Source organism: Macaca mulatta, chromosome 4 (genome assembly GCF_049350105.2).
Source record: "Macaca mulatta isolate MMU2019108-1 chromosome 4, T2T-MMU8v2.0, whole genome shotgun sequence".
Lineage (NCBI taxonomy): Eukaryota > Metazoa > Chordata > Mammalia > Primates > Cercopithecidae > Macaca > Macaca mulatta.
The window spans coordinates 139,486,529-139,506,943 of record NC_133409.1 but is presented as its reverse complement, the minus strand read 5'-3'; the positions used below and the strand labels follow the sequence as shown (position 1 = coordinate 139,506,943).

Sequence of the window (20,415 nt, the reverse complement as noted above, 5' to 3'; positions counted from 1 at the left end):
TGTTATATAAACACATAATTTTAAAAGCTATTACTTTTCATAGTACTTGAAGTTTCCTGTTAAAACTTGTATCTTCTATGTTTTTATAATCAATATATATTTCTTCTACATTACTTCTTAGGTTTCCATATGAAAGAACAACTATAATTTTCATTCATATATAGTTTTTTTCACTTCCTTTAAGGGAATGGATCCAATTACACGTCAAGTAGGACAACATATTGAAATGGAACCAGAGTGGGAAGCAGCCTTCACACTACAAATGAAATTAACACATGTCATTTCAATGATGCAGGACTGGTGTGCTTCAGATGTGAGTTTCTTCTAGGTGCGGGAGATAGGAGGAAAGTGGAAGAGGGAGGAATAAGCAGAATCCTAAGTAAATTTTGGGGAGACCTGGAGAAAATAGTGGTGATACTTAGTTCATTAAACAGCGTATTTTCCTTCTTCACCTATAAACTCAGTAAAATTTTAAAATTCTACAACCTTAGGAAAAACTTGAAAAATAGAGAAGGAAATAATCCAAATTGTCTCTTCCTAATGTAACTATCTTTGTTTTTTGTTTTTTTTTTCATAATCCCTTCTAGACTTTGAGAATATAAAAATGGTAGTTTGTAAATTTATTCAAAAATAAAATTTTATTATTGGTACATTTGTCCTGTGTCTTAAAATTATTTTGGCCTTCCTTGGCGATAAAGTCTAGACGACAGCCTGTATACGTTATGAGGTTAGGGAAGGTTTCTGTAAGGTCTAAACAATGTGTAAAAGTTAATGGAACAAAGAGTAAATGATATTCATGATTGAGAAGACAGCTGCATTATAGTCTGTGATGACAGGGACGAGGGTAGTCCTAGGAGCTATTGAAAGGTCTGTGGTTGGAGCGTAGAAGTAGAGAACAGAGATTTGGGCACAGGAGTGATTTTTCAGGGCCTTGGCCATGTAAAGAAGTTTTGAATATAATTCTATTTTTTTTTTTTTTTTTTTTTTTTTTTTTTTTTTTGAGACACGGCTCACTCTGTTGCCCAGGCTAGAGTGCAGTGGTGCAATCCTGGCTCACTGCAGCCTCGACCTCCCTGGGCTTAGGTGAGCCTCACACCTCAGCTTCCCGAGTAACTGGGACAACAGGCTCTCACCACCACACCTGGCTAATTTTTCTATTTTTTGTAGAGACATGGTTTCGCCATGTTGCCCAGGCTGGTCTTGAATTCCTGGGCTCGAGCGATCTGCTTGCCTCGGCCTCCCGAAGTCTTGGAATTACAGGCGTGAGCCACCACACTCAGCCTGCATTTTATTTGAATTGAAGTGGGAAGCCTTTAGAGATTACCATCTCTCTATTAAATTCCCTGCTTCAACTCTTGCCTCCTTTATCATAACATTCCCCATACAGTGACATGATTCAATTTACATGTTTTTTTAAAATTGCTCTGTATGGAGAATGGACGGAGGGGGCAAGAGTCAAAGCAGGAATTTAATGGAGAGATGCTTGGCAGTGCCTTAGAGTTACTAGAGATACAAAAAAGTAGCAAGTTTTGAGAGAAACTTAGAAGATGAAGTTACCAGCTTGGTAATAGATTGGACAATGGGGAATAGGGGAAAGAAGGGTACTGGAATAACTTCTAGATTTCTGTACTATATGGGTAAATGTATCATTCACTGAGATGGCGGACATTGGAAGAGGGACCAAGTTTGGGAGGGAGAATTGAGTTTGGTTTTGCCCGTATTGTTATTTGAGGTACTTACTCATTGAATTTGAGGTGCTTATTCAATGTTGTAGAAACTCAACCTTTTGAGTAACTTACAGAAAAACCCTCTTTTTTAGGAAAAAGTGTTAATTGAAGCTTACAAGAAATGTCTCGCCGTACTGATGCAGTGTCATGGTGGTTATACTGATGGTGAACAACCTATCACACTAAGCATTTGTGGACATTCAGTGGAAACTATCAGATACTGTGTTTCCCAAGAAAAAGTTAGCATTCATCTCCCAGTTTCTCGCTTACTTGCAGGTAAAGCGTTTCCCCTAAAATAAAACCCTAAAATTATCTTTTAAATTGTTATTTGTGGTTAATATCTGTGAATACTTTGTGCCAGACGTTATTCTATGATTCTACATCGTTAACTTATCCAATCATCACATTGTCCTGTGAAGTAGGTATTATTGTTAAGCTTGCTTCACAGATGGGAAGACAGAGGCATAGAGAGTGACTTGCTTAGTAAGTCACACAACAAGAATGAATCAGTTGGCATTATGAGGAAGTTTGGCACCAGAAGCCATGTTTATAGCTGTTATACCGTAGTGCTTCTTTAGACTTAACTACAGATACCACATGTTTTATCATTTCACTGAATCCAGCTTCAAAGTCTGTGTTATTAACATTCAAATTTATCTGTCATTTAAGCAACTGCTAATCACTTGGAGCCACCCCACGTTTTCTCTTCTTTGTTTCTCTCCCTCTGAGCTGTTTCATATATTTATTGATAGCCTTTTATGCAACAGGTCAAGAACAAGGCCATAATGGGGTGATAATTCTTTTAATTTCAAGTAGTTGATTTATAAGGCACTTGTAATTAATTGCTGGAATGTCTGAAGCTGCCATCTTACATGGCCAAAGTCTTTAAATATGTACTTATCCATCTCTACAGACTCATTTCAGTACAGCTTTCATATTTCTTGATTCTAGGTATTTGTATCTTGCTCACACACTGTTGTTTTCTTTAGTTCCATTTTAACTCAGAGAACAGAAAGAAATTTTGAAGGTATTTTTACTTATTGTAAAATATGTAGTTTATGTTAAGTTTGTGGCTCAGTAGCTTAATGTGATGTGAGGGTGTGTTTTTTGTTTTGTTTTGTTTTTTTTCTGGAGGAGATTATAGAGAATTTGTTTCATTTCTTCCTTAAATGTTTGACAGAATTCACCAGTGAAGTCATCTCATCTGATGCTTTAGTTTTTGGAAGGTTACTAATTATTGAGTCAATTTCTTTAATAAATATGGGCCTGTTTAGGTTATCTGTTTCTCCTTGTGTGAGTTTTGGTAGTTTGTGTCTTTCAAGGAATTGATCCATTTCATCTAAGTTATCAGATTTGTGGGCCTAGAGTTGTTCATATTCCTTCATTATCCTTTTAATGTACATGGGATCAGTAGTAATGATTCCTCTTTCATTCTGAAGGCATTTTTTTTCATTGTTCTGAGACTTATCACATTATCCCACTGATAGACCCTTGCCGTGGGTATATTATTGAAGTCATGGTAATTTAAGATAATTACTTACTGTGAGGCTTATAAAGTTGTTATTCCTAGACATATGAATATTAAAATGGTACAATAGACCATTACCTAGAATGAAATCATGATCGTAAGAAGAAATCTGTCTTATTTCTATAACTTGTTCACGCCCAGTTTTGTTATAAGTGTTTTGAGCAACTGAACTGTCGATCCTCAACACAAGCAATTAATGGCATGGTGTTGTGGAAGAGTACTGGATAGAAGGCAAGAAAGTGAGGCATGCATGGGGAAGTAGCACACAGGCACAGTGCGGCATGCCCTGCGCATGCGATTAAAAAAAAAAAAAAAAGGCAAGAAAGTGAGTAGTGAGTCCTGTCTCCAACTGAGCCACTGATCTCTTCTGCCTTTAAAAATCTGAGTGAGACTCTGTCTCAAAAAAAAAAAAAAAAAAAAAATCTAATTTTAATGGGAGGAAGCTAATGCTGATAGTTACCTACAGTGAAAAAAGTCAATACTCTAAAAATGTACTAATTTCTGCCTACGTTTTTACCTCCCTCAAAGCTGTTGTGTGAATATTTTTGAGTATTCATTTTCTTATATTTGATAAACCTTAGCCTAACTGCTTATAATCTAATTGGAAATCTAAGTAAACCTACACAAAACAGTTCTTGGACAGTTTGAAGCAAGTGCTAATGGAGTTTGAGCAGTAAATGTTGAGAATAAGCTATTAGAATGGCATTAGTAGTGCAAGTTTTCCTAGATGAAGAAAGCCTTAAACCAGGCTTGAGTAAGTGGCCAGTATATATTGATAAGACTTTAACGGGTGTCCTCTGTTTAAGCAATAGCATAAATAGAACACATTCAGAATGAACTGAAGGCCAGGCGTGGTGGCTCATCCCTGTAATCCCAGCACTTTGGGAGGCCGAGGCCAGCAGATCACCTGAGATCAGGAGTTCGAGACCAGCCTGGCCAACATGGCAAAACCCCATCTCTACTAAAACTAAGAAAATTAACTGGGCATGGTGGAGTGTGCCTGTAGTCCCTCCCAGCTGCTCTGCTTGGGAGGCCAAGGCAGGAGAATCACTTGAACCTGGGAGGCGGAGGTTGCAGTCAGCCAGGATCCCTTGAGGTTAGAAACTAAGGAGACTTTGATCCTAAATCGGAAGTTCTGGGGAACTTAATTCAAAGGTCAGTATCAGTGAGGACCGTGATTCCAGTGCCAGTTTCTCCATTCAGTGGCCGGAAGGATCTCTCACTGCTATACTTTAAATGGGAACAAACTCCATGGCCCAGTGAAATACAACTCTTAAAGCTGGCGTAACATATGTATAAATTGTTTTAATAGCTTTTAAAATGTCATCAGTGTATATTAGTACATACAACTAAGACTAGTTCTAAGTGTGCCTTTGATAACAGATTCACGAGAAGCATTAAAAAGCCTCTATTAGCCGGGCGTGGTGGCGGGCGCCTGTGGTCCCAGCTCCTCAGGAGGCTGAGGCAGGAGAATGGTGTGAATCCGAGAGGCGGAGCTTGCAATGAGCCGAGATCGTGCCACTGCACTCCAGCTGGGCGACAGAGCGAGACTCCATCTCAAAAAAGCAATAATAATAATAAGCCTCTTATGAATATGTTCATTTTATATCTTAATTGGTAATTTGATAGGTTCGTAAAGAGAAAAGAAGTCAGATGTAAAGTTGAGTGAATATTTAGGGCATTTTTCCTAAATGATTTTTACTGATAGAAATACTGTTTTTTGTTTCTTTCATACAGGTTTACATGTATTATTAAGCAAAAGTGAAGTGGCATATAAATTTCCAGAGCTCCTACCTCTAGTAAGTGGTGCTAACATTTAAAAGTGAATACCTATTTATTATGTTCCTTGTATTTGAAATCACTTTGAAACACATTTTTAGTTTGGGTTCTCCAGACGAACAGAACCAGTAAGATATTTATGTGTGTGTGTGTGTGCGCGCGCGCATATACATACATACACACACACACACACAGAGAGAGAGAGATTTGTTGTAAGGAACTGGCTCATGAAATTATGGGGGCTGAAATCTGGCAAGTCTGAAATCTGCAAGGAAGCCTAGCAGACTGGCAGACTGGAGAGACCCAGGGAAGAGTTGATGTTGCATTCTAGAGTACAGTGGCTGTTATAAAGGCAGAATTCCTTCTTCCGTGGGGGATATCAGTCTTTTCTCAAGGCCTTCAACTGAATTGATGAAGCCCACCCATGTTTGGAGGGTAATCTGCTTTACTCAGAGTCTATGATTTGTTTTTTTGGTTGTTTTTGTTTTTGTTTTTGTTTTAGACAGAGTCTCACTCTGTCACCCAGGCTGGAATGCAGTGGCGTGATCTCGGCTCACTGCAACCTCTGCCTCCTTGGTTCAAGGGATTCTTCTGCCTCAGCCTCCCGAGAAGCTGGGAATACAGGCACCTGCCACCACTCCCAGCTAATTTTTGTATTTTTAGTAGAGACAGGGTTTCACCATGTTGCCTGGGCTGGTCTCGAACTCCTGATCTCAGGTGATCCACCTGCCTCAGCCTCCCGAAGTGCTGGGATTACAGGCATGAGCCACCATGCCCAGCCAGTCTATGATTTAAATGTTAATCATGTGTAAAAAATACCTTCATAGCAACATTAGATTGGTGTTGACCATAAATGGGATACCATAGCCTTGCTAAATTGATACATAAAACTAACCATCACACAAACATGTCTTAATTAAAATAAATAAGGCTGGGCACAGTGGTCCACACCTGTGATCGCAGCACTTTGGGAGGCTGAGGTGGGTGGATCACCTGAGGTCAGGAGTTCAAGACCAACCTAGCCAACATGGCAAGTCCCCATCTCTACTAAAAATACAAAAATTGGCCAGGCATGTTGGCTCATGCCTGTAATCCCAGCTACTCGGGAGCCTGAGGCAGGAGAATCTCTTAAACCTGGGAGACGGAGATCGCACCACTGCACTACCCCCTGGGTGACAGTAAGACTCTGTCTCAAAATGATAATAATAATTTATATTGTGTTTTATAAAAGTGTTGATCCCTATCGACCAAACTTCTTTCTAGAACTGATTTTCTGTGTGTGGTTTTTTTGTTTTCTGTTTATTCTTTGTATATATAGAGTGAGCTTAGCCCACCCATGTTGATAGAACACCCTCTTAGATGTCTCGTTTTATGTGCCCAAGTACATGCTGGAATGTGGAGAAGAAATGGGTTCTCTCTAGTAAACCAGGTCAGTGTTCTAATTCTATGAAGAATTTTCATTCCATTCTTGGCTTCTATGAAGGTTGTAATTTTCAGTGGACTTAGTGAAAGCTGAGGATCTATATTAAAATTGTTTGAAAAGATTTAATGATAAAACAAAAGTTTCTTAAAACTTTTATTCATAGTTTGTCAAGAAATAATATAAAAAGTAGAAATGAACAACAGTGGTGATAATTTTTACTTGAAATAATTTTTTAGAACAAAGTTGGATATTAAAAAACAAAAATCCAGATTTTATCTATTTAAATTAAATTGAATTAAAAGATAAAGTCCTTTTAATATAGCTGTAAAGTTGAGGTTTTACTTTTTATAGACCTCACATAGGCTTGGAATGAATTTTTTTTTTTTTTTTTCCCAAGATCAGACAAGATCTGGCGCATTTGGGGTGGTATAGCTGTAAACAGATTTTTTTTTCCTCCTGTTTTTGGTAGCTCCTAACCTTCCTGAGACCACAACCTTTTACTTTATTCGGAGACCCAGCAAGTTAGCTGCAAAATGTGAACCATATCATGACCACTGTAATGTGAAAATCTGTAACTAATTAATCTATACTAAGATAGTTGTTAGAAAAACCACATCACACACATGCACACATTCTTGTACAAACTTGTGCTTTTGGGAAAGGATTGGGAGAGAGAGCGAGCCTGAACCAATAAAAACTATTGACTCAATATAATTACTTATTTTTTTAGATTTATTACTACCATAATGTGAAATGCAGACGTGAGATGTTTGACAAGGATATAGTAATGCTTCAGGTAATGAATTAAAGCATTGAACTTAAAGGTTGTGGGGAATCTTTGCTTCTTGTTATTTCCATAGAATTGAGTCACTTGTGATCACTCCCAAATCTAGAACTCCAGTCTAGCCCTGTCTCCTAACCTCCAAACTCACATGGCTAACAGCATTTAGATCATTTCCATCTGTATTTCCTAGACACACTTCAGATTAAATGTGTTCAAAATAACTCCTCATATTTCCTCCATACCTTCTTCCTGTCTTCAGTTCCCTACCTTGGTGAATTGTTCCACAGTCTACCTAGTTGCTAAAGTCATTTACCTGAAAGCCATCCTTTCTTCCTTGTCCTCTGGTTCTTTAACTAATGTTAAACCTCTTAGTTTAAACCCCTTAAACTAATTTTCAAGGACTGCGATACTTAAAGTATATTGAAGTTCCCTGAATTTGCCATATTCTCATACATCTTAAACTCTGCATATTTCTTTTCCTCCCTAAGTTACTCACCCCTTCCTTTTCCATTTACCTAGCTAACTTATTTTCCTGCTTGTCTTTGTGTTTACTTTAGCATTACTTGCTCCAGGAAGCCTTCCCTGACACACTAAAACTTGGCTACATGTCCCTTTCGTGAGGACCCTAGCATGGTATTTAACCCTGCCATAGCACTCACAACCTGGATTGTGATTACTGTTTACTCTTCAGCATCCTACCCCCACCCCACCAAACCATGGCAGTTATGTCTTGTTTCTTTTTTTGTCCCTTTGGCCTTGCATAGTGCTTGTCACATAGTAGTTGTTCTCTGTTACTGCTGAATGGATTTAGTCACTATAGAAAAATAAAGCTGGCCGGGTGCGGAGGCTCACACCTGTAATCCCAGCCTTTTGGGAGGCTGAGGTGGGTGGATCACCTGAGGTCAGGAGTTTGAGTCCAGCCTGGCCAACATGGCGAAACCCTGTCTCTACTAAAATTACAAAAATTAGCCTGGCGCAGTGTCATGCGCCTGTAGTCCCAGCTACTTAGGAGGCCGAGGCAGGAGAATCACTTAAACCTGGGAGGTGGAGGTTGCAATGAGCTGAGATCACTCTGCTGAACTCCAACCTGGGTGACAGAGTGAGACTTCATAAATAAAGTAAAAAAAAAGTGTATTTCAAAAAAGTATTAGTTCAGAACAAAATCTAGGTTGATTTATAATTTATACAAATGGAATTAAAAGAGAATTGAAACTAATATTTAAAAGCTGTCACTTCAGTTAGTATAATGCTTACCAGAAAAAAATAGGTTAGGAGATCTTGATAATTTAATATGATCGATATTTTTAAAATACTAGAAGGTTAATTAATCTGCCACATTTCTGAGTTCAAACAGTGATCAGTAAACGCCAAAATAAAATTTTGGCACTGAATTCATAGGAATACAATTATTTCAAAGCATTAGAAGGAAAGAGAACTCATAGTCTGTATTACTGTGCTGGATGGACTTAGGTTTGGGGCTTGTGTGCTTGTATTTTGTTTTACCAATTTAGATTCCTTTCCACACTTGTCTGCTACCACAAGTAGGGATTGAGGTTAAATGAGTTTTCATCTTTTATTGGGATTGGTAAACCTTTTAGAATTGGTAAACTGCTTTCTCTTGTGCAAGCCAAACTATCTCTAATTGTTTCAATAGTGGCCCCTTTGACCTTCCTCTTTTCCTTTATCTCAAACGTTAAAAAAAAAAAAAAAAAGACAGGTGTCTCCATGATGGATCCAAATCATTTCCTGATGATCATGCTCAGCCGCTTTGAACTTTATCAGATTTTCAGTACTCCAGACTATGGAAAAAGATTTAGTTCTGAGATTACCCATAAGGTAAGAACATGTTTTATGAAACCACAACACATTGCTAAAGAAGCATCTTTCCTCCTTTTTGGATATGTTAATCCTTTGAGATTATACAATATGGCTATTCTTATCTCTGAACTTTATCTTCCCTCACTCGTTATAGGATGTTGTTCAGCAGAACAATACTCTAATAGAAGAAATGCTATACCTCATTATAATGCTTGTTGGTAAGTTTAAATTGAGGCATTTAATAAATTACATTGACGTTTATAGTAGCAAATAGTTTGGAGTTTCTGGCCTGTGTTTCCCTTGTTTTGAGAGGATACTCAGTCTTAGGGGAAGAGAATTGGAATATTTCTCTTTTTCTCCCCTCTGGTTACTGTAATATTGAGAGTTACAGCACTTTGGTGCTTTGGAAGAAGGAGAAAATACAACTACCGAAGCAGAATAAACTGGAAGACTGTATGTTGCAGGGTGGTGGCAGGGGAATTGGGGGACAGGATAATTTAGCAAGCAAGGAATAGGATATTTAAGATCTATTTACTCTTGATTTATATCTTAACTATGTTTCTCTCCATGGGTTTGTGGTACAAAAGTATCTTCTTGACTTCAGATACAATAATTCCAAGCTAAAGGAGACCTATGGCTAATAGATGTGGATTTCTTTCCTTATTACCTATATTTTCAGTCCTTTACTACTGTTTTAGACCCACCGTAGTCCACAGAGCAGAGAATCCTGGCTACTGTCAGGAAATTATACCAATGAAGAAGGTCTCCAAAGTTGATATTTTATTTGCTACTAGATAGAAGGGGAAAGGAAGGCTCTCCCTCCTTGCTCCCACAAGGAGAATGGGGTAAATGCAGTTTCCTTGACCACATTTAATCCCTTCTCACATTTCTGATCCCATTCTTCGGCAACAAGAGCTCTCTCCACTGCCTAAAGCCTGCCCTCACGTGTTGGGTCTGAGACACAGAAGCATGGTCGGGAGCTGCTCTCTCCCTGGCTTATTGCCAGAAGAGTCCTTACTTTCCCATTGCTCAGACAGACTTAGAGAAATATAACATACTGCATGAATTGTAAGTATATATCACAAAAGTATTGTGATTATGTTAAATGTATGTATATATACTTTTTCTTTTTTGACAGGAGAGAGATTTAGTCCTGGAGTTGGACAGGTAAATGCTACAGATGAAATCAAGCGAGAGATTATCCATCAGTTGAGTATCAAGCCTATGGCTCATAGTGAATTGGTAAAGTCTTTACCCGAAGATGTAAGTACCTACATTTCTAAAAAGAAAACTGTAGAAACTTTTCCCTCTCAGTCTAGAAGCTATAGATTTACTTCTATATACCTTTCTCACAATTGTAAAATCTACTATCATGGGATGTGTATAATTCCAGTCACTCTTATTATAAATAATTAGAAAAAGAGCATAGGAGTAGAAAACAGAATAGTAGGCCAGGCGCAGTGGCTCACGCCTGTAATCCCAGCACTTTGGGAGGCCAAGGTGGGTGGATCATGAGGTCAGGAGATAGGGACCATCCTGGCTAACACAGTGAAACCCCGTCTCTACTAAAAATACAAAAAAATTAGCCGGGCGTGGTGGCGGACGCCTGTAGTCCCAGCTACTCAGGAGGTTGAGGCAGGAGAATGGCATGAACCTGGGAGGCAGAGCTTGCAGTGAGCCAAGATGGTGCCACTGCACTCCAGCCTGGGTGACAGCGAGACTCTGACTCAAAAAAAAAAAAAAAAAAAAAAAAAAAGCAGAATAGTATTAGAACCTTTTCTTTTCCAATAAAGCCTTGAAGAAGATAAGGGCACTAAACAAAAAGTAAGCCCAAACCTCAGAACTAATGTTTGTACCCCATAGAAAGAGGTCATTATAGGGTCTTTAGTACAAAGTTGCTATGGGTATGGATAATGCTTTATAACCTAGTGTATTGAGGAAGGGAGTCAGAAGTACCTACTCACCTATGTTGAGTAGAATAAATAATGTTTTCCTAAGCTTTTTCCTTTTTGGCCTCCAGAGAGTCTTCTTAATGATGAGCCCTTGTTTCATTTTAGTGAATGTAAAATAATAGTGACAAGGACATTCATAGGTAAAATTGTAACTGTTTTTCCTTCCAGGGGTGATAAGTTCCCCAGCAACCTATACTTCAGCCATGGGGCTTTTCAGAAACTCAACCCTTATAATTGAGAAGGGACTTTATTTTCATTGAGGCTTTTCAAAATGTTTGCCCTAATTTGAAACATAGATCGAAACTTTCAACCTTAACATTTATTTTTCTGAGATTTCAACCTGTCTTATCTTTGTTGCACAGTAATACTTTTAAACTTTGTATTATAAATATTTCAAACATCTATAGATATTAAAAAACATAGTTTAACAACCCCATCACCAGCTTCAACAGAGGCCAGTCTGTTTTCATCTGTACCCCAACCACTAACCTCTGTGCCCCATTGTATTATTTCCTAGAGAATACTGGATTTACCATTTCATCTATAAATAGGACTATATGTATCTAAAACAGTGATTCCTCAACTGAGGACAATTTTGCCCCCCAGGGGACATCTCTGAATGTCACTACTCAGGATGGGGTGTGGGGTGCTACTGGTATCTAGTGGGTAGATGCCAGGGATACTGCTAAACATCCTGCAATACCCAGGACAACCCCCACAACATACCTGATCTGAATGTCAGTCATGCTGAGGTTGAAAAACTCTGATCTAGAAAATGAGGACTCTTTTAAAAACCCTATCTTTATATTATCACACTTTTAAAAACAATAATTGATGTATCTCTCTCTCTAAATAAATATATATATAGAGAGAGAGAGAGAGACAGAGTCTGGCTCTGTCGCCCAGGCTGGAGTGCAATGGCACGATCTGGGCTTACTACAACCCCTGCCTCCCGACTTAAGCGATTCTCATGCCTCAGTCTCCCAGGCAGCTAGGATTACAGGCACATGCCACCACACCTGGCCGAATGATGAATAATTTCTTAATGTCACTAAATAGCTAGTCAAGATAAAAATTACTTGTACCGCTTTAATGCAGGAAGTGAATCCCAAGTTGTTCAGTTAGGAAGCAGTTATAATTTAGCCTAAACTTTAAGGAACAATAAAATTTTAAAAAAGCATTTTTAAAGTGGTTTAAGCCTTATATAAGGTGATTGTCGACTGGGCACAGTGGCTCACACCTGTAATCCCAACACTTTGGGAGACCAAGGTGGGCAGATCACAAAGTCAGGAGTTCGAGACCAGCCTGGCCAACATAGTGAAACCCCATCGCTACTAAAAAAAATAAAAATAAAAAAATTAGCCAGGTGTGGTGGCAGGCTCCTGTAATCCCAGCTACTTGGTAGGCTGAGGCAAGAGAATTGCTTGAACCTGGAAGGCAGAGGTTGCAGTGAGCCAAGATCACACCATTGCACTCCAGCCTGGGTAACAATGCAAGACTCCATCTCAAAAAAAATAAAAAATAAAGTGATTGTAACTGTATTTCCCAAACATTTTAAAGAATTATTTATTCACAGAACTCCTATTACTATCTTGTCGTGAATAAGATATGATTTGGGAAGTGCTGTTGTACTGAAAATAGACAAGAAATTCGTGCAACTGTTTTATAAAATACCAGAAGTATTTTACATAAATTTTTAAAAATGTTTTATATAATTTGTGCTTTCAATTAGTTAGTTTAGAAAGCTCTTACCTTGATTCCATATGGTAGTGACTTTTTTAAAATCATAAAGTTTTATCTATTTTATGTATTTAAAAATAATATATCAATTTGAATGAACATCAGCTTACCAAGTAAGTGTGTCTAGTTTTGTATAAATCATTGTGTTTGCTATGGAATCCTCATCTGTGAAAATGGAGATAAGGTGTATCTACCTTAGGTTCTTATGAGGGTCAGTGAGATAAAACGTAATGCTCAGAGTGCTAGTAGTTATTATTAACATGAAACACACTTGTGTCCTGTACCTTTAGGAGAACAAGGAGACTGGCATGGAGAGTGTAATCGAAGCAGTTGCCCATTTCAAGTGAGTTTACTTCCTATTATTTCACATTCTTTTTTACTTTTCCAGTACATTCATTTTTCTTAGAGTGTTTTCTTTGATGTAACTGAGAATGAAGTTGCAGCTTTCAGAGAGATAGACATTTTCAGATTATAGCTCTGAATTAGATCTCTCACTGACATTTCACTTTTCTGATCTCACCTGGTACTCAGCAACATAAAGTGACATTGTGAGGGTTTTCATCCTATTCAGAATAGGTATTCATAGCTGATGGTTTCAAATAGTAAAAATTAACCTCAGCAGTGATCTAAGTAAATTTATTGTAGTTTCTTAAAACTGCTTTCTTTGTTTTTATTTGAATGTGCCGCCTAAATTGTGGGATAGCCTCTCAATGCCACTTTCTCCAGTGTCCACCGTCTTCCCCAGTCAATAAACTGGTTTATACCCTTAAAGATACTGAGGCAGTTTCTTAAGCCTGTTTTTTCTTTACTTCCTATCCCAATGACAATGTATTCATTTTTTTTAACCCACTATAAATTTTTGAAGATAGTGTCTTTATTTTTTGTTGGTTATAAAGACAATACTTGCTTTTAGAAAAAATATGGAAAAATACAAAGAAAAAATATTACCTGTAATCCAACCACTCAGATGATTTCTATTATGTTTGGATATATATCTTTCTAAATTTTTTTTGTGTACTTGGAATACATAACAAAAAATGGTTTCACTTTATATTTACTATTCTATAACCTTTTTTAAAATTAAATAATGGAATGTTTCCATGTATTTGTGTCTTTGTAGGGGTTTTGTTGTTTTTATTGGGTTTTTTTAGTTTTTACGTAATACACTTTGTCAGTACATATAGGCATACTTCATCCTTTTTCTCTTCAGCCTGGGCGACAAAGTGAGACTCAAGTGCAGTGGCATGATCTTGGCCCACTGCAACCTCTGCCTCCTGGGTCCAGGCAGTTCTTCTGCCTCAGCCTCCCAAGTAGCTGGGATTACAGGCACCCCACCACAAATTTTTGTATTTTTAGTAGACATGGAGTTTCGCCGTGTTGACCAGGCTGGTCTCAAACTCCTGACTTCAGATGATCGAGCCCGCCTTGACCTCCCAAAGTGCTGAGATTACTGACCTGAGCTATGGCGCCAGGCCCTTTTTCACATCCCTGTAGGGCGCCAGGACCTTTTTCACGTCCCTGTAGTCATGTACTGTAATGTATCTAACCTCTTCCCTGTAAGTGTAATACATAACTTCCAGATTTTCTCTTATAAACAAATATTGAACATCCTTGTACATACAGCATTAACAAGTGTATCTTTGACTGTGAAAGTATTTGAGGATTAGCTAGATCAAAATGAAAGCTTGTATTACATTTTGATACATACCTCCTAATTGCCTTCCCAAGAAAAGCCATCAATTTAATTTTTTTTTTTTTTTTTTTTTTTTTTGAGACGGAGTCTCGCTCTGTCACCCAGGCTGGAGTGCAGTGGCCGGATCTCAGCTCACTGCAAGCTCCGCCTCCCGGGTTTACGCCATTCTCCGGCCTCAGCCTCCCGAGTAGCTGGGACTACAGGCGCCCGCCACCTCGCCCGGCTAGTTTTTTGTATTTCTTAATAGAGACGGGGTTTCACCGTGTTAGCCAGGATGGTCTCGATCTCCTGACCTCGTGATCCGCCCGTCTCGGCCTCCCAAAGTGCTGGGATTACAGGCTTGAGCCACCGCGCCCGGCAAAGTCATCAATTTATACTCTGACTAGCAGTGTATGAAGAGTGCCCTGCAACTTTGTCAACACTTTAGTATGAGCAGTCTTTTAGTAACCTTATTTTAATTTGCATTACTGTAATAACAGGGAAGTTGAGCATCTTTTCATGTGTTTATTGGCCATTTGTTTTTTCATACTTTAATGCATTTTTCTTTATGGTTGTTTGTCCCTATCTTCTTGTTCCAAAAGTGTTTTTATAATATATTAGAAATATCAATTCTTGTTTAACACATCACAGTACTTTCTTCCAGTCTGTCCCTTGTTTTTTAACTTCATGTCATTTCTGTTTTTAAAACTCTGTCTCATATCTGGCTTCTGGGTTTTATAACTTGCTTAGGAAAGTTCTCTAAACCCCAATAGTGTACCTGCTTTTTTCCGCTTAATAAAATTTAACACAGAGGTCTTTACATGTGAAAATAGAGAAATTATCATCACTGTTAATGGTGTTCAGTTGTTTGGAGATGTTGTAATTTGTTACTTGTTTCCCGTTGTTAGACTTTTTAATTGTTGCCACTGCAGTGTCCATTAGGTTCTCTTGTCTAGTTAGGATAAATTCCAAGTGGATGTGCTAAATAAAACGGATGCATGTAAGAATTTGGATTTAGATTGCCAAATCAACCACTGAAAATAGTTGTAGCTTAACACCCACCAGCAGTATATGAGAGCTCTGCTTTCTTGTTCTAATATCCAAGACTATCTCATAAATTAGTGTATGGCTTTGGTAATAATATTCTAAGGTCCTTTCTTTCATAGGAAACCTGGATTAACAGGACGAGGCATGTATGAACTGAAACCAGAATGTGCCAAAGAGTTCAACTTGTATTTCTATCACTTTTCAAGGGCAGAACAGTCCAAGGTAATTGGGAAAATTTAAAATGTAGCAGGGAAGGGTTGCATTGTTTTTCTTAAGAGATGGGGTTTCACCATGTTGCCCAGGCTAGGTTTTAGTTCACAATGCCATTATAGAGCATTGCAACCTCAAACTGCTGGGCTCAAGCAATCCTCCCACCTCAGCCTCTTGAGTAGATGAGATTACAGGCATGCACCACTGTGTCTGGCTTGAATTATTTTTTCCTAAACAACTTTTTATTGCTTTTGCAGCTTGAAAAATGATACATTTTTATTATAGGGAATTTGGAAAATATATAAAGAAGAAAGTAGAAATTACTTAAAATACCCTCACCTAACATTTTGGAGCTTCCCCCTAGCATTTTGTGCATACGTATATAAGATCTATATAATACATACCTATACATATATGGGTATAGTTTTTTAAAACAAATTTTCAACCTGTATTATAATCAGTTAATCCATTTTATGCACATTTCAGAATTGGTATTATTTAACATGCTTTTTCATAGAGATTCATGAAGGTTTTCTAATCATTCCTAGGTAATTAAATTTTGCCTTTTTGGCGGGGTATGTAATCCTAGCACTTTGGGAGACTGAGGCAGGCAGATCGCTTGAGCTCAAGAGTTCAAGATCAGCCTGGCCAACATGGTGAAACCCCACGTCTACTAAAAATACAAAAATTAGCCAGGCATGGTGTCATGCACCTCTCGTCCCAGCTACGCGGGAGGCTGAGATAGGAGGATCACTTGATCCCAGGAGGTCAAGGCTGCAGTGAGCTATGATTGCACCACTGCATTCCAACTTGGGCGATGGGAGTGAGACCCTATCTCAAAAAAAAAAAAACAAAAAAATCTGCCTTTTAGCAATCTTCTCTTAACGTGATTTTTCAATAAACAGCATAACAGCATTAAACAAAACTTAAACATAAAGCTTTTATTTAGTTTTTGATGAAGTCATAGAGTTCAAACTTAAATAAGTTTTTTTGGTTTGGGGTTGTACGTGTTTCTCTTCTAATTGGAAGTAATAGATAACTCATTTGGGGATTCTTTTAGTTAAAAAATAATAATAATAACCTTAATGTATCAGTTTGGGGGAGGACTAGAACACTAAGGATAGAATTTTTTTTTTTTTTTTTTTTGAGATAGGGTCTCACTCTATTACTCAGGCTGGAGTGCAGACCTCGGCTCACTACAGCCTCTGCCTCCCAGGTTCTAGCAATTATCCTGCCCCAGCCTCCCGAGTAGCTGGAATTACAGGTGTGAGCTGCCGCACCCCGGCCTCAGTTGTGTTATTCTCTGATTTTAGATTTTCATCCTTGGCCAGACACAGTGGCTCACACCTGTAATCCCTGCACTTTGGGAGGGCAAGACGGGTGGATCACCTGAGGTCAATAGTTCAAGACCAGCCTGGCCAACATGGCAAAACCCTGTCTCTACTAAAAATACAAAAATTAGCCGGACTTGGTGGCGGGTGCCTGTAAATCTCAACTTCTATGGAGGCTGAGGCAGGGAGAATTGCTTGAACCGGAAGGTGGAGGTTGCAGTGAGCTGAGATCATGCCACTGTACTTCAGCCTGGGTAACAGAGTGAGACTTAAGTCTCAAAAAAAAAAAAAAAGGGGCCAGGCGCGGTGGCTCACACCTGTAATCCCAGCACTTTGGGAGGCCAAGGTGGGCAGATCACAAGGTCAAGAGTTCAAGACCAGCCTGACCAACATAGTGGAACCCCGTCTCTACTAAAAATATAAAAATTAGCCAGGTATGGTGGTGGGCACCTGTAGTCCCAGTTACTTGGGAGGCTGAGGCAGGAGAATCTCTTGAACCTGGGAGTCGGAGATTTCAGTGAGCCGAGATCGTGCCACTGCACTGCAGCCTGGGTGACACAGCGAGACTCTCAAAGAAAAAAAAGAAAATAATACAACAAAGATGGACTTATGTCACTAGTTTTGGATATGTTTTATATGACTAATTCCCTGCCCAAATAACTTTATCTTTTATTAGGCAGAAGAAGCTCAACGGAAAATGAAAAGACAAAATAGAGAAGATACAGGTATTTTTAATCTTTCCAAAAATGTCATGCCCCTTTTTTACATGTTAAACATTGTTTTCTATTAACTATGATGATTGTCCTTGGTGGAATGAATATTTAAATGTAAGCTTTCCTAGTGAACAACCTCCTATTCAAAGGAATAATAAATATGCTAACATAGAAATAGTTTGTACTAAGTCTCCTCTGGTTTGATTTTATCTCAGATCTTAAAACCTTCCTAGGGGAAAAGACAGACTTTCTTTTGTACTGCTGCTACTTATGTGGCTCATTTTACAGATTTGACCTTGAGAACGTAAAATAATAGCTTTAAGGTGTGCGTTAATGAATATTTTTGAGTTAAAACTATCAAAAGTAACAAAGGGATAGTTTCTAAAGCATGTTCTGTAAAAGAAACCGATAGTAATAACAACTGTATTTTCAGCACTCCCACCTCCGGTGTTGCCTCCATTCTGCCCTCTGTTTGCAAGCCTGGTTAACATTTTGCAGTCAGATGTCATGCTGTGCATCATGGGAACAATTCTGCAATGGGCTGTGGAACATAATGGATATGCCTGGTCAGAGTCCATGCTGCAAAGGGTAGGTTTGAAGACATTTATTATTTATATTTTAGTATTTTATAGTACAAGCAAAATATTCTTGTCTGTATCTATACAGAGGAAAATGAGGCCGAAACATACTGTGTTTTCCTAACTTGAATATAGTGTTACTGCTTTTGTGTCTGACAGTGAAAACAAGTGCCAGACAGATTTTTTATACCACATGGTTGTTATTACCTCAGTCCCACTGGGCAGTCATTCTCTCCTTGATTGGTCCTGGTCTTTATATATGTAGTGCTCTGATATTGATGTAATGTGTTATCTTTTATATATGTTTCTAATCTAATTATTTTCCAAAACAAAAATTTTTTTTTGAATCATCCATATCCTTATTTTGTAGTTGAAGAAACTGGCACTCATAGACTTATGGTCCTTTAGCTAGTTACGTGGCAAGTCTGGAACCTTTTTTGTGTTATTTTTGTTTTTGTGTTTTTGAGACAGGATCTGGCTCTGTCACCCAGGAAGCTGGAGTGCAGTGATGCGATCTTGGCTCACTGCAACCTCTGCCTCCTGGGTTCAAGCGATCCCTCCACCTCAGTATCCCAAGTAGCTGGGATTACAGGCATGCATCACAACACTTGGCTAATTTTTGTATTTTTGGTAGAGACAAAGTTTTGCCATGTTCCCCAGGCTGGTCTTGAACTCCTAGACTCAAGCAATCCTCCCCCCTCGACCTCCCCAAGTATTGGGATTACATGCGTGAGCCCACCATGCCTGGCCCCTTGTTTGTATTTTACTTTATAGTTTTAATGTAAGTCATTTTTACATTATCTCATTGAATTCACACAACACCCCATGAATAGATATCACTTTCTTCTCATCGTTAGATGAGGAAGCCAAGTTTCAGTGAGGTTCCATTTACTTCCCATATAACTCTACTAAGTGATATAACAATTATTCATTAAATAGAATGTCTACTTTATGCCTTATTCCATGCTAAGCACTTTTTTTTTTTTTTTTTTTTTTTGGAGACAGTTTTGCTCTTGTCACCCAGGCTGGAGTACAATGGCGTGATCTTGGCTCACTGCAACCTCTGCCTCCGGGGTTCAAGCAATTCTCCTGCCTCAGCCTCCTGAGTAGTTGGGATTACAGGTGCCTGTCACCACACCCAGCTAATTTTTTGTATTTTTAGTAGAGACAGGGTTTCACCATGTTGGCCAAGCTAGTCTCGAACTCCCAACATCAGGTGATCCACTCACCTCGGCCTTCCAAAGTGCTAGGGTTACAGACGTGAGCACCATGCCCGGCCATGCTAAGCACTCTGCATACAGCATTTGTAATCCTCAGAACTCTAGAGGGAAACTTTTTTTCCAGTGTTAAAGATGATGACATGGGCTCAGAAACATTCCCTGAGGGTTTATATTAATAGCTTGAAAGCAGTAAAACCAGGATTCGAATTCAAATTTTGGAGCCTTCCTCAGAAGGCTTAGTAGCTATCATTCTTTCTTTTTGTCTCACTGGCTAAGATGTGTGTATTCTTATAATGCCCTCCTATTTATAAGCCTATTTAAAGTGTAAAAGCATGGAGCTGTGGTATACTAGCTCATTACTAGTACAGCTGTACTAGCTGTCGTGTACTGTCAGCATTACATGAACAAAAGATTTGTGGGAAATAATGGAGAAGAGAGGTGTGAACAATATTTACCTTACGTGTACATTTGCTTTATGTCACCTAGTTCTTCCAAGTCTCTGACAACCACAGTCTTCCCTTGTGGAGGGAAAGATACAGAGACATCACACACATATCTCCTTTAAAAACTGGGGTGTGGGCCCGGCGCAGTGGCTCACCCCTATAATCCTAACACTTTGGGAGGCCGAGGCAGGTGGATCACTTGGGGTTGGGAGTTCAAGACCAGCCTGTACAACATGGTGAAACCTCGTCTCTACTAAAAATACAAAAATTAGCCAATCATCATGGCACATGCCTGTAATCCCAGCTACTCAGGAGGGCTCAGGAGAATCCCTTGAAACTGGGAGGCGGAGGTTGCAGTGAGCCGATATTGTGCCACTGCACTCCATCCTGGGCAACAAGGGAAACTCTGTCTCAAAAAACACAGAAAAACTTGGGCATGGGGTAATAGCA

The 20,415-nt window shown here is 38.8% G+C and overlaps 1 protein-coding gene across 12 annotated transcripts in view; it reads left to right on the top strand.

Annotated features, from left to right (window-relative positions):
* Positions 1-20,415, top strand: part of UBR2 (ubiquitin protein ligase E3 component n-recognin 2) — a 130,254-nt gene that overhangs the window by 71,764 nt on the left and 38,075 nt on the right. For 7 of the 12 annotated variants that reach the window (XR_013416374.1, XR_013416373.1, XR_013416379.1 and 4 more), the window contains 12 exons: positions 185-313; positions 1,820-2,003; positions 4,993-5,054; positions 6,353-6,463; positions 7,188-7,253; positions 8,955-9,077; positions 9,214-9,277; positions 10,198-10,322; positions 13,042-13,094; positions 15,590-15,692; positions 17,688-17,736; positions 18,158-18,312. Coding sequence is in view for 4 of the 12 variants with exons in the window: in XM_015136358.3 (XP_014991844.3) it covers positions 185-313; positions 1,820-2,003; positions 4,993-5,054; positions 6,353-6,463; positions 7,188-7,253; positions 8,955-9,077; positions 9,214-9,277; positions 10,198-10,322; positions 13,042-13,094; positions 15,590-15,692; positions 17,688-17,736; positions 18,158-18,312 (1,224 nt within the window). In the remaining 8 variants the exon portion in view is untranslated. The remainder of the gene's footprint in view (positions 1-184; positions 314-1,819; positions 2,004-4,992; positions 5,055-6,352; positions 6,464-7,187; positions 7,254-8,954; positions 9,078-9,213; positions 9,278-10,197; positions 10,323-13,041; positions 13,095-15,589; positions 15,693-17,687; positions 17,737-18,157; positions 18,313-20,415) is intronic. The other 5 variants (XR_013416375.1, XR_013416378.1, XR_013416377.1 and 2 more) reach the window with 1 other exon arrangement.